The 14,432-nt window shown below is 39.2% G+C and overlaps 1 protein-coding gene and 1 long non-coding RNA gene across 3 annotated transcripts in view; one reads left to right on the forward strand and one right to left on the reverse strand.

Annotated features, from left to right (window-relative positions):
* The first annotated feature begins 1,843 nt into the window (after positions 1-1,843).
* Positions 1,844-14,432, forward strand: part of LOC110212751 (arylsulfatase D-like) — a 37,127-nt gene continuing 24,538 nt past the window's right edge. The window contains exons 1-2 of one of the 2 annotated variants that reach the window (XM_078146163.1): positions 1,844-2,888; positions 13,894-14,034. In XM_078146163.1, coding sequence (XP_078002289.1) covers positions 2,860-2,888; positions 13,894-14,034 — 170 coding nt within the window. In that variant the 5' untranslated portion in view covers positions 1,844-2,859. Of the gene's footprint in view, positions 2,889-10,420; positions 10,507-13,893; positions 14,035-14,432 lie in introns of those variants that run through there. The other variant, XM_020992791.2, reaches the window with a different exon arrangement.
* LOC144454369 (uncharacterized) lies at positions 2,880-9,743 on the reverse strand. The gene is made up of 3 exons (XR_013482743.1): positions 9,474-9,743; positions 4,547-4,734; positions 2,880-4,437 (listed from the first exon to the last, which is right to left on the reverse strand). It is a non-coding gene; the product is annotated as an uncharacterized LOC144454369 (long non-coding RNA).

Here is a 14,432-nt window from a genome sequence, read left to right on the forward strand (position 1 = left end):
TATTCACTTAATAAATTCTTGCTGACTGACTGTCTCCTAAAACATAGTGTAATGTAAAATTAAGCCCTCGTGACAATCACCAAATAAAACCAACCAGCTAAAGGAACTTCAGGATTGTAGATGACTGGTTGCAACCTAAAATGTTCTCTGTAATTTCTGCAACTCTCCACTTTACGGTGCAACTGGATAGGCAGAATAAAATCTTCTAAATCCTTCCAAAACCCTATCTTAAAAGTGTTGAAGTAGGAATAAATTGAAGTGTGACTTTTATTAATTGCTAATACTTCTCTATAAACCACCCCATAGGGTAGATCCAGTCCTCAGTTTCAAAGGCTGTGCCTGGGGTGTACAATCTGTTAGGTCCTACAGAGCTGGGAAGGCTTTGCTTACAGGCCCAGTGGTGAATTAAATGTCTGTTGGTTTGAGGAAGAAATGAGTACAGGTTTGAACATGTAGAGTTTGAGGTGCTGGTGGGACATTCATACACAGATATTCAGAAGGCAACAGAAAATTCAGGTCTAAACTCTTTAATAGGAGTTGGAAATAGAATACACTTGGGTGGGGGGAGAGAATGAAGAGGTAGAAATCACCAGCATAAAGAGAGTATAGAAAGAAATTTGAGGGAGTATGAAGAAAATAAAGGGAAAGAGATGAATTGAAAGCTTAAAACATAACTTCAGCTAGGGAGGAAGTGATAGGCTCTGGTTAGATGACTCTTATTTAAACCCTATTTCCCTCACTTCCTATGTGATCTTAAGCAAGTCAATTAACTTTCTTTGTCCGAGTTTTCCTTATTTTTAAAATGAGGGGTTAGACTAGATGGCTTCTGAGCCATCAGTTCCAAAGCTTTGAGGAGGGAGGATGATGAGCCAAGAAAGGACACTGAAGAAAGGAAGAAAACCATGAGGTTTCTCTTCTTAGTTGAACTAGACCACTTGCTAATTTTATAAATGAGGAAATTCAGGCCAAAGGAACAAGATCACAGACTAGTTAGTAGCTCAGCCAGGACTAGAACTGAAGGTTATAGCTCCCTGAATCCTACTCTACTAACAGCTAGGTAGCTCAGTTATAGAGCACTGGGCCTGGACTTAAGATCTGAATTCAAATTTGGCCTCAGACACTTATTATGTATGGTCACTGAACAAATCACTTAAACTCTGTGTGGCTCCATTTCCTCAACTGTAAAATAAGGATAACAACACCTCCCTACCTCCCAGGGTTGGTATTCAGACAAAATGAGATATCTGTAAAGATCTTAACACAGTACTTGGAACATAATACGCGCTTAATAAATGTTTGTTTCCTTCCTTTCTACTGCTTTTCCACTGTGCTGTATTGCCAACTGGTTTTTTCAAAGCTAAAGCAAATAATTTTATCCACACAGAGAAGGTAAAGGACCTAACTAACCCTTATCTGACTAATTTGATCATATGGAAAACTAACCTATGGTATTTGGGTCAATAAAGCTTCATTTCCCTCTAATAATAGTAGCTAGCATTTATATAGCACTTTAAAGATTGCAAATTGTAGGAGGAATGTGTGTGTGGGGGGGGTATTTACAATACAGGTTATGTGTGTCCACATGGGTCTCTACAGCTCTAGTTCATAGGGAGGTAGGCATGAATAGACAGATCTATAGTCTCCTGTGCCCAAAAGAAACTTTGATTCTTATCAGAAAGGGAGCAGGAGATTGGCACGAGAGTCTGAACATTCTTTTCTCAGTGAATGGATACTAGGCTAGAATTATATTGCCCCCCCAAAAAATATATGTATGTATGTATATATATATATATATATATATATATATATATATAATATATATGTGTGTGTGTGTGTGTGTGTGTGTGTGTGTGTGTATACACACACACACACACACATACATACACATATTGTTAGTCTACAGGAAATAATTTACAGGCTCAGGTTGAGCACATGATTGCTCTCTCTTAACAAGGAAAGGGTTCCTCAACTTATGTATCCAAGATTTGACTGTCCGCCAAATGCCAGTTCCACAAATACCACACATAACCAAGAGTAAATACACTATTTATTCAAGCCAATACCAGACAGAGAAAATACAAGATGAGAATAAACTAGAAAATACCAACATGAATGAGCTCCTCTACTGGGGATACTGGAGATATCTGAGCTCAAGAGAGGCAGACAGATAGACAGAGGACAGAGAGGTTGAGTCCTCAGATCTCACCCCAAGGGGAAATTGCTCCAAGTCTCTAATATAGTAAGCTGGTGATAGGGACATGATCAAGGTGTGGGCTCCTCTACATGTCAGCTTCTTCCCAGAGACTTTCTTTCTCTTTAAGGACCTCTCTTAAAGAGAATCTGGAACCACGTGTATTCTCTTTTGGAAGCTGGAAGCCAGAAGATCAAGATCTCTCCTCTCTTTAACTCTTGCTAATTTTGCCCCTCATACAGGCATAGAAAAATCAGTCTTCACTGTCTTCACACCAGTCTTAAGCTAATAGGCTTTGAGTCATGGATTTCATAGTGTATTATTTTATCTTTACAACAACTTTGGAGGCAGATGCTATCATTCTCCCTCATTTTACAGTTGAGGAAACTGAGGGTAAATGATGCAATCAGGGCAATACAGCTTTGCACTCAGGTCTTCTTGACTTCAGGTCCAGAACTCTATCCATTGTACCACTTAGCTTCCTATAAAGAGTTTTTCCTTGATTTTCCTGATAATTGTCTTCAAATCCCCACTTAATTTTATCTGTATAACAGTTGACATTATATAAGCTATTTAATGTTCATAAACTTATTTACATGTTTTATCTCATTTGATCTTTACAGAGACCCTATGAAGTCCATACTTCAGGAATTATCTTCATTTCACAAATGAGAAAACTGAAGCTTAGAGAGGAGAGGTAAAGTGCCTATAGTAGCCAAGGAAGGATAATTCTTCAGTGCTTCAAAATCTACAATTTTGTTGGTGTAAATACCAACACATCACAAACCCTCTGTGTATAAGTAGATGGTCTGTGGTGTGTTCCTTCCTGCCCACTCCCAAAAAATTATAACTCTGTGACCAATCAAGTGATGATCCTCTCCAAATTTAGTTAGTTAGGTTGGTACTTGGACAATTGATAATTTATACTCAATACAGTTCATCACCAGGTTGACTCTTAAAGTTGTAGAAAATCCTTCTGGAACTCATGATCCACTGACATAGATTTTAAGAACCAAGGTCACTGCCATTCCATGACAAGGCTACATATGAGTCTTTGATTAATCAACAAATCACATGTACTTATTAAGTATTCTTATCTGTGCCATGATCTGTGCTAAAAACTGAAGATAAAAAGAACTGCAAAAACTAGGTCTCTGCCCTCAAGGAACTTACATTCTAATGGTTAGAAATTGTAAATGAGCAACAAGCTAGGATCACAATTGAATGGAAGGGCTGGGTTGTATTAAGGAAATTACTTAGTGTTTTAAATGATGTTATAAGAAAAGTCATCCTCGACACTAGCATTTTCTCAATAATGTCAATTGGCTATGAATAATGGAACATTATGATCTCTGAAAACTAATCATAGGTGATGATTGAATAGCACATGGTGGGTATGAGTAGTCCACAGTGTTACCAATGATAACTTGTGCAAAGAAATTTTATAAAAGCAACATCAAAGACGTTTAACTGGAATAGGTGGGCTAGTCATGTGGTAAATAGATGAATGGTCCAAAATTTCACTGGTACTCCCAAGATACACTAAAAAAAAACAAAACAGAAAAGATCCGATGCTTCAGGTACTAATACATAAAAGATTTATGAAAAGACATGGAAATGGAGATGGTAGGTCTTGTGTGAGCAACAGAAAAGGGTGAAGTTATACTAGTGAGGGTAGTAAGTATACCAACTAGACCATATTTCCATTGAAGTGTCTAAGTAGTAGGTCAATCAGTCACTCATCAAGCATTTATTAAGCACTTATACTATTCTAGGCGCAGTACTAAACCTTGGACATGCAAATATAAGCAAAAAGGAGTATAGGGTCTTTGAGGAAGACTATACCTCTGGTGTGATGACTGCCAAGCCCTTTTCAGGTCTGTGTTCCACCTTTGGTATCCACCTGATTCATCCAACTCTCACCTGTGGCTCCAGGAAGTTGTACCATGTGCAGTGGGCACACCCTGGTAAACCATTCCAACAGACAGACTAAACCCAGGTTGAGGGTAACCAAGGGGTCTCAAATCTGTTGGTGAGTTAGGGGTGTGTCTACCCCAAGCATTTGAAGACTGCCCTGGTGGAATAAGTGGATGGAACAATTTGTTCTTATAGCCATGAAGGTGGTTGAAGCAAGTGTTGTAAAGCACTTAGAGCTTGGTTAGACATCGAAGATGCCAAGGTCATCCACTGCACCCCAAGCCATTGCCAGTCATCTTAACTTTTGTCTTGCCAATGGACTGATGATTCTGGAAGAGAGAGTGAGGCCAATGAGTCTAAGCAACTGTGCCTCACTTAACTGCAATGTACGTATGAGTCAAAAGACATCATCTGTGCCATTTTACCATTTTTACTTACCTCAAAGTCCTGTGGCAACAAGCAAGTGACAAAGCAGCAGGTGTGGGTACACTGGGAGCTGTAGCTACAACCCTGCCCAAGGCGACCAAGGCCATAGAGTCATCTTCTCACTGGACTGCAGTAGTAGTATGATTCAGCATCCCCTTGGGTGTCTAAGCAGCCTTTTTCAGGACCACACTGTTCACTTCCTGGAGGGAAGAAGGGGTTTGAAAAGATGCCCTAAAAAGTGTCTGCTTCACTCAACTCTGGCCTGCTTGCCACAGTAAGTGGGCATCCCATCCTACAGTCAAACACAAAACAAAGTACAAAAACTTTTGCAAAGATGATTCCCCTCACCATCAGTACATGGAATGTGTGCAAACTTGTGGATAATAACAAATCCAATAGACTTGAAAGATAAACAGCTCTTGTTGCAAGAGAATTCAGCAGGTATTGTATCCAAATAGTGATCCTGAGTGAAAAAAGGCTGGCTAATGAAGGCTAGCTTATTAAATTCGGAACCAGATACATATTTTTCTGGAGTGGCTGCAGTGTGGGGAGTGTCATGAAGCTAGTATAGATTTTGCAATCAAAACAATCTAGTCAACAAGATGTATACTTACAAAAAGGAGTGAACTCGTGACAATGTGATTGCGCTTTGCAGGAAAGCACTACACCACCGTCATCAGTGTATATGCTCCAACCACGACAAACTCTAATGAGGTGAAAAAATAATTTTATGAAGATCTGCAGACCTTCATCATCAGTCTGCTGAAAGAGGACAAGTTCCTAATTCTGGGTGACTTTAATGCTGGAGTAGACACAAACTATTAGACATGGCAGAGAGTTATTGAGAGGAATGGAGTCAGAAACAACAGTAGGGAATGATCACTGTAGTAGTAGTACTGAAGATTTGTGTGTTTCATGATCTCATCACCAACACTGTCTTCCATTTATCCAAACTTAACAAAACTTCATGGATGTACCCTCACAGTCAACATTGGCATTTAATAGACTATGTCATTTTTAAAATTTAAATTTATTTATGTATTTATAGAATAAACAAACATTTCCATAACATAATACAATAAAAAAGATGATTGCACATGAAACTGCAAATTCGCTATGTACAACTTGCTATTCCTTTTAAATACACAATGAAGTTTTCAAATTTCCTTTTTCCCCTTTTCCCCCCCTCCCCCATCCCTGTAAAACTATTCTACATATACTTCTATTTATCAGTTCTTTCTCTGGATGCAAATAGCATCTTTCTTCTTATGTCCTTTGTAGTTAATTTGGGTGTTTATAATAGTTAAAATGACTTATTTGTTCAAAGTCATTCTTAAAACAATACTGCTATTACTGTATGCAATGTTCTTTTGGTTCTGCTCATTTTGTTCTTCATTATTTCAGCAAATCCTTTCATATTTTCTAATATAATTGAGTTCATCACTTCTTATATCACAGTAATATTCCATCACAACAATATACCACAACTTATTTAGCCATTCCCCAAATGATGGGCATCTCTACAATTTGTCAGCACAAAAAGAGCTGCTATAAATATTTTAGAACATGTAGGGTTTTTTTCCCTTTTTCCCTAATCATCTTTAGAAATAGAACTAGTAGTGGTATTGCTGGGTCAAAAGATATAGTCAGTTTAATAACTCTCTGTGCATAATTCCAGATGGTTCTCCAAAATGTTTGGATCAGTTCATAATTCCATCAACAATGAATTAGTGTCCCAATTTTTCTACATCCCCTCCACCATTTGTCACTTTCTCCTTCAATTACTTTAACCTATCTGGTAGATGCAAAATGATATCTCAAGGTTTTTTAATTTGTATTTCTCTAATCAATAATTTTTTAGAGTATTTTTTCATATAACTACAAATTATTTTGATTTCTTCAACGGAAAATTGCCTGTTCATATCCTTTGAACATTTGTCAATTGGGGAATGACTCATATTCTTATAGATTTGACAAAGGTCTTTATATATTTGAGTTATGACACCTTTATCTGACAAATTGTCTATAAATCCCCCCCTCAATTTTCTGCTTTCCTTCTGATCTTGGCTAGATTTGTTTTATTTGTATAAAAACTTTTTAATTTAATGTAATCCAAATTATTCATTTTATGCTTAACTTTGTTCTCTATATTTTATTTATTCATAAATTGTTTGCCTATCCATAAGTCTGATAAGTAATGTGTTCCATGTAGACTATGTCATTGTAAGAAGAAGAGACACAATGTGAGAGTGACAAAGGTGATATGTAGTGCAGAGTGCTACACCAATCATGGATATCTCCAAGCTAAACATTATTGTTCAACAAAAGAGGTGGCCCCAATTCAAGGCAACAACTGGAAGATTTAATGTCAACAGATTAGAGCACTTGTCCAAGCTTGAAACTTGGAGGGAAAGCTGAGCTAATACACAGTTGGCAACAGTGGAGCAGAAAAGGATTGCGCAGCTTTCAGAAATTTGGTGTTCAGCACTGCATGTATTCATCTGGCCAGAACACTTGCAAACATCAAGATTGGTTTGAAGCCACCTTGATTAGTAATAAAGACATGATCTTCCAAAGATGGCTTGCACACTTCCATAGTGTTCTCAACAGACTGTCATCAATAAATGCAGAAGCCACTGACTATACCACAAGTTGAAGTCAATCTCTCTCTAGCTGAATTTCCAAATGAAAAAGAGGTTTTGAATGCCATGAGGCTCTTTTTTTGTGGTAAAGCACCTGGTGCTGATACTGTTCTACCTGAAATTTACAAGGCAAAAGGTCCACTGCTCATACAAAAGCTGACAGAAATTTTCTACATTATATGGCAAGAGAAGGTTATTCCCCAGGAGTTCAAGGATGGCTCCATTGTCCATCTCTATAAAGGAAAATAGTCCTGTGACAATCATAGAGAGCTCTCTCTCTCTCTCTCTCTCTCTCTCTCTCTCTCTCTCTCTCTCTCTCTCTCTCTCTCTCTCTCTCTCTCTCTCTCTCTCTTTCTCTCAGTCACTGCTGGCAAGATTCTTGCCAGAGTCCTCCTCAATAGACTCATCTTTCACCTGGAAGATAGTCATCTACCTGAGAGGTAATGTGGCTTCAGAAAGGGCCAAGGAATAGCCAATATGGTATTTTCTTCTTGATAACTTCAGGAGAAACGCCAGGAGCAGAACAGAGGTCTGTATATAATATTTGTTGATCTAATGAAAGCCTTTGATATTGTCAGATGCGAGGGCTTGTGAAAAATTATGGTAAAATTTGGTTACCTGCAATTCATCAGTATTGTACAACAGTTTCATGAAGGCATGCTTCCCTGGCTTCTAGATAATGAACAATGCACTTGCACTTGCCCAGTTACCAGTGGAATGAAGCAGGACTGTGTGCTTGCTCCTATGCTTTTTTTTTTGACTAGGCAATTGGAGTTAAGTGACTTGCCCAGGGTCACACCACTAGTGTCTGGTCTGAGACCAGATTTGAACTCAGGTCCCCCTGACTCCAGGGCCAGTGCTGTATCCACTGTGCCACCTAGCTGCCCTGCTCCTATGTTTTCAGCATGATGTGTTCAGCGATACTGTCAGACTTCTTCAATGAGAATGAAAATGGCATCAAGGTCAACTACTGCACTGATAGCAAATTATTTAATTTGAAAAGGCTATAAGCCAAGATCAAAGTGAGGGTAGAGATTTTTGCAGATGATTGTGCACTTAATGCAACCTCTGAGGTTGAGATGCAACAAAGCATGGATTGATTCTCTGCCATTTCTGCTAATGTTGGCCTAACAATTAATACCAAGAAACCAGAGGTTCTCCTCCAGCCAGCACCATACCTTCCACACGTGGAACCATTGGTTACAGCAAGTGGAGAAATTTTGAACATCGTGGGTGAGTTCACTTACCATGGCAATATATATTTTGCGGGGATGTTCACACAGATAACAAGGTTGATGCACACATTGCCAGAGTTAGTTCAGTGTTTGGGAGGCTCTGAAGGCAAGTCTGGGAGAGAAGAGGTGTTAGGCTGCCTACCAAACTAAAGATCTACAGATCTGTTTTGCAGATCTCATTGCTGTATGCCTGTGAAACCTGGGCAGTCTGCCAGTGTCATGTCAGCAAACTGAATTGCTTCCATCTGAATTGTCTTAGCAAGATTTTGAAGTCACCTGGTAGGATAAGCATTCAAACCCTGTTGCAGAGAATGCAACTTTGATGGGCTGGCCATATTATTTGAATGGCAAATGTACACTTACCTAGAAGATTATTGTTTGGAGAACTCACACAAGGCAACCGCTCCCATGGAGGTCAAAAAAAGCAATACAATGACACTTCCAAAGTCTCTCTGAAGAACTTTGGAATCAATTGGGAGTCCTGGGAGACACTGGCACAGTATCATCCAACATAGTGTGCCCACATCAAAGAATGTGCTATACCCTATGAGCAAAGAACAAGTGCAATAGCTCAAAAGAAATGTGAAACGTGCAAATTTAGAGACATCTCCTCTCCAAATGTTTATATGGACTATTTGTGTACAACTTGTGGTGAAACCCTCTGAGTTTATATTGGTCTCATCAGCCATAGTCAGATGCACTGTATCTTGACTCCAAGGTCATTTTGGTCCTTTTTGAGAACAAAGGACAACCAAGAAGGAGAAAAAAACTTAGTCCCTGGCCTCAAGAAGCCCACATTTTAACATAGGAAAATGACACATAAAGGGGAAATGTTGGAGGAGATGGAGGATGTCAATGCTTCCATTCAGAATAAGTTAACACTCAACATAGTGATGATGATAAAGATAACTAACACTTATTCGTGCTTATTATAGGCACTTTGCCAAACATTTTATAATTATTATTTAATTTAATCCTAACAACAATCTCAGGAGGTAAATGCTATCATTATCCCCATTCTATAGATGAAGAATCTGAGGCAACAGAAGTTAAGTGACTTACCCAGGATCACAAAGCTGGTAAGTTTGTGAGGCTGTATTTGAACTCAGGTCTTCCAGACTCCAGGCCTAGCACTGTATCCACTACACCAAATTATGTGCTAAAATATCTCAGAATAAATTAAGATATGTCATAAACTTCAGGAGAGAGGATTTTTGTCCTATGTTTTATCTCCTATTCATTCTGCTATAAAATAGTATGCATGCTCTTGGTGTTATTGAAGAAATACATCATTTTGAATAGACATTTCCAGTGTTGGCATGGAGGAAATATCTCCTTTGAAATTTAATTCTGATTTCCAGTGTTGCCTCAAGCCAATCACTTAACATTTTCAGCTGTGAAGATTCCAGACATAAAAAAGGTGTATTAAAAATTAACTGTTGGGCACAAAACCCTTTAGTTCCACACAAAAGCTGTTGTGTTGGTACGTAAGCAGTGTTATTTATTATACCTGGAACAACTCCTCGAGTTTTGAGTATAGTTAGTTTTCTTAGAGCTTCAGATAAAGCCTAAAGCTTTAAGATGAGGAAACAGTCCTACAAGAGAGCAAACTGGGCTCTCAAATGAGTACTTCTTTTTCAAGGCTCAAGGAAGGGAGGGACATTTTTTAAATTTCCCTTTCAGGCATCTGCACAAGCGCGCGCTCTCTCTCTCTCTCTCTCTCTCTCTCTCTCTCTCTCTCTCTCTCTCTCTCTCTCTCTCTCTCTCACACACACACACACACACACACACACACACACACACACACACACTCGCTTTTTTTTTTTAAAGGCCCAGTAAGAATTTTCCAGCGTTCCCTCAAAGGCTCTAGACTAAGCCCAGGTTTACAATTTCCCTTCCCTATGGTTTATCTCAGTGCCACAGGCTAAACTCTTCCTGGTTCTCACTTCTGGCTTGGAGCCTTTGGTCTCTGAGGCTATTTTTCCAGTGTTTTCTCGCTTGTTTTGCGGATGGGGGTCGGCCGATTTTGGGGGTGGACCCCGATCGTTGAAAGAGAAAGGAGACAAAGGCTGAGTGGCGCCGCTGTCCCCTGCAGGTGTGTAAGGTGCTGTGCCGGCGTTTCTGGGACTCAAAGCTACCCACTGCGTGTTTTTCACCCCGAAGTCTCTTGTTTCGTGTCGTTCTCTATGTAGACATTTGAAAGTCAGGCTTTACTTTCTTTTAAACAAAATGCAGACAAGCAGCCCCGCCTCCCCAGTCTGGCCATCTGCTGTTTCTTCTTTGCTAGGCATGCTCCCTTTGCTCCTTCCACCCGCACTACTCAGCTTCTCCCCTGGTGACGTATTCTGGCTCCAGATTCTGAGTTTTAGGGAGTCTGGAGGTAGCTCCCCCTTCCCCTCTCCTCTGGGCCAGGGGCACCCGCAAGCATCTCTTGCAATGACCAGGTCACCCTGCTCTGCAGTGAGCAGAAGTGAGACCCCGTGGTTCGGGCTGGGTCAGAGACTGCGAAGGTTCCAGACTCTTTTCTCCAGTTTCCTTGACTGGGACTTGTTTTCTGCATTTGGCTTTCAAAATGGCTACTGTTTTGAAAAATCAGCCATTTTTTTCAAGGAACATTTACAGTATATTTTGTAAAGTGAAAATGAGCCCTTGCTCTTTTTTGGGGGGGGGGGAGTTAGGAGGAGATTGGTTATAATTAACTTGGAAAACGTAACTCTTTGGCAATAGGAACGAAAGTGAAGGTAAAACGAAAGATAAGCAAGGTGGAAGTTTGGAAATCGTCATTCCAGGGGCTGACTGCTTGCTTTCCGTGGTGCTGTTCTGAGACCATTTCCAGTTTGGTTTTCAATATCTTAAGCTGGGGGAGATACAAATAGGCCAAATATATTATACACACGTAGACTTTGCCTTCCTGCTCTGGCCTTCAGTTCCCCTTCTTCAGCAATAAATCTATTTCCTTTTTGCCTTAACAATAAATTTACTTTCTGAACTCTTAACTGCTTTGGCTGTGATGCAAACGAACTTAACTGCTCACTAAACTTTGATGATGATGTAGGGACATCTGCTGGCTTATCTGCAGAAAAGTTCACTATTAAAAAAATTGTTTGCTTTTCAAATAAGCATCATCTCATGTGACTAACCTTGTGACTTCATTGTTCTGTATGACTCCTGAGTCTTATTTTTAAAAATGTTTATGATGATAGCAAAATATGATGGAATGAAAAGTGTGGCATTTGGAATCGTCATGGTTTTTATTAATAATAACTTCATAATCAATACCATTTTACCAGTGAGGAAGCTAAGAGTTTAAGAGGTTAAAGATCACATCCATGATCAAAGAGCTAGAAAATATCAGAGGCAAGACTGAAATCCAGGTTTCTTAAATGCAAATATTCAACTCTTGTCTTAATGTCAGAATGCCTCTGCTGCCTAGCCAAAGGAAAGATTGAAGATATTAACTGCTCTATAAATAAAAATCTAAAACTTTTCCTTTAAGGGTATGACTAAATCATCTCAGTGAAATGGTGAGTCTAGCATTTAGAGTCAGAATTGCCAATTATAAAGGAAGGGGGAGATGCCCTGCTGTGTTATCCATTGTTGTCTATACTGATCAAATTAGCATGATCTTTATTTTCCTTTTCCCTATAGGACTAAAGCCCAAGTGATATCCCCTCCTGCTGCTGTAACATAGCTAAGGAATTTTCACATGGATATGTTTAATGCGTATCTACTGATTGATTGAAGTGATAATTACTCCTTTAAATGAATTATCAACACTTTCCTTGTCAACACTTGGCAATATCCAATCTTTGTGGATGCTATTGGACACTAAAAATGACATTAGCCTGACTGTCTAGGCAAGCAGAGAGGGTCTAGGGGATCCATACATAACAGTATTACCTTGGTAGGGTAATCCCATATAAGAAGTAGCAATGAATGGGGAGGTGGGGAGGGGAAAACATAGAGAAACCCAAAAAAGCCAGTGGAAAGAAACCTTCTTACTCCTTTCCTCCCAACCTTCTAGGTCACTCACTAACAAAATCAGTCTAGAAGAATAAAGGATTCAGATCACAGATATGTCCATATGTGCATTTATTTCTCCTGCTTACCACCTAGGGCAGGAGCAAAAGGTGTTTGTTACAGGCAGCACCACCAATTGAGTTTTAGGGGAAAAGCTGTTTCTACACCATAGTTTCTGCCTTCGCAGTTGGTGCTGGAGGAGTTTACTGTGTAATCCATACTCGCTCATCCCCCTATGCATCCCCAACTTCTGTTGCTCAAATAACATGGAAGAAAGAATAGCATGTTGATTTATTTTTATCTAGCAGCACAAAATCCAGTAACAAAAAGGAATGGATAGAAATCAAAAGAGGGGAAGGGACTTGTGAAGTGCTGGCCAGTATAGTTTATTAGAAATAAGAGAGCCAATGCTAAATACTTCTGACTGAAAGAGCAGGAAAACAAACAAACAAACAGGGTTTTCGCTTTTGGTTTTGATTTTTTCCCCCTGCTCAGACAGCAGAGAAGATATGGTTAACACAGCAGCTTCACACATAGCTCAAAGTAAAAGATAAAAGGAAAATGTCTTTGAAGGGCTAAGCGGCAGTCTCACCACACCAGATCTGTTCAGTACCATAGCATCTCATTGTCTTTGATCCTAACCACACCTGTTAAACTGCTCTCAACAGCAAGAATCCATTCATGGTCTCAATCAAAGAACTGAGGTATCTGGTCGCTCACATCTACCCTTTAGGTCTCAAATTGGAGAATATGCATTATATCTTCCTCTTCTTCTGGCCACTTTCTTCCAGCAGTCTCTATCACAATGCCAAATATCTTCACACAGTTCATTATTAAAGTATTAACATTAAATTACATAGAGGTTGCACAAGGAAGCACATTATAGGAGTTGAAATTCTGTAGGTTTGAACAGAGCCTCTGGGATTGTGATCACTAAGATGTTCAACCAAATAGTGGAAGCATATGGACTCTGAGCCAAAGTCACTCTCAAGAAGAGCCAGCTTCATGAAGGCAGCTGATGGCAGGCTGAAATCTGAAAGCTGGAGAGATGAAAGTGCTCCAATGGGTACTTTGACTGAAGCTATTGATGAAACTAGAACTCTTCCCTGCTTCTACTCTGCTGATTCAAACTTCTGAGAAAGAAAGGGTATATGAAAGTTATAACCTGTCATTGTCTTATATTCAAAAAAAAAATCAGATATCAAGAACAATTTAAAGACATACTGAAGTCTTGTAGAAAATGTTTGTTGCTTCAGGGGGATTCTAAACCTTCACTGTACTTTTGCTAATATTGAGGGGTGACATCAACCAGCTTTTGTGTGATTTAGGTCTGCCTATTACACAGAACAAAACAGAACAGGCATTTGAACGTCTAAAATAGCTAGAGCTTTGTACTAGCTTGGGTGTTCTTAACCATAAGAGTCATTTGGCTTTTTATTATGTGTTATTTTTTCATTTTTAGGGCCTGCTTCTCCATCCTACTCGTCCTGCGCCTATTTCTAGGTATTTGTGCAGCAGATGGTTCGAAACCAAACATCCTCTTGATAATGGCAGATGACCTTGGCATTGGGGATGTGGGCTGTTATGGCAATGACACACTAAGGTAAGAGCTATACTTAATGTCCGTGTCAGTTTTATTTACAGAAAAGAAACTTGCTTACTAGACAAGTATTATAAATGCTGACATTTGTTTCAAGAAAAAAAGGAATCCAGGCCTCATAGGCATGGAATCATGCTTTGTGAAATTTGCATTTCACATCTCTTAGTGGCCTGAGGAAAAGTTGGAAATTACCGTAGGATTTTGTTATGATGAAGGATCACTGTCCTGAATGCATACATGTTCAACTTCATCCTTCTTTTCATGTAAGTCATCATGTGAAATAGTTCAATTTCTCATAGTGCCAAAACTTATCCCCTTGAAACAAACTTTTTTACCTTCAGAAACTATAACAATTTTTTTCTAAAAATCAGAGTACTAGTATTTCTAAATGTATTAAAAAT

The sequence above is a fragment of the Phascolarctos cinereus genome, unplaced genomic scaffold (genome assembly GCF_003287225.1).
Source record: "Phascolarctos cinereus isolate Bilbo 61053 unplaced genomic scaffold, phaCin_HiC Scaffold_726;HRSCAF=1367, whole genome shotgun sequence".
In the NCBI taxonomy this organism is placed as follows: Eukaryota; Metazoa; Chordata; class Mammalia; order Diprotodontia; family Phascolarctidae; genus Phascolarctos; species Phascolarctos cinereus.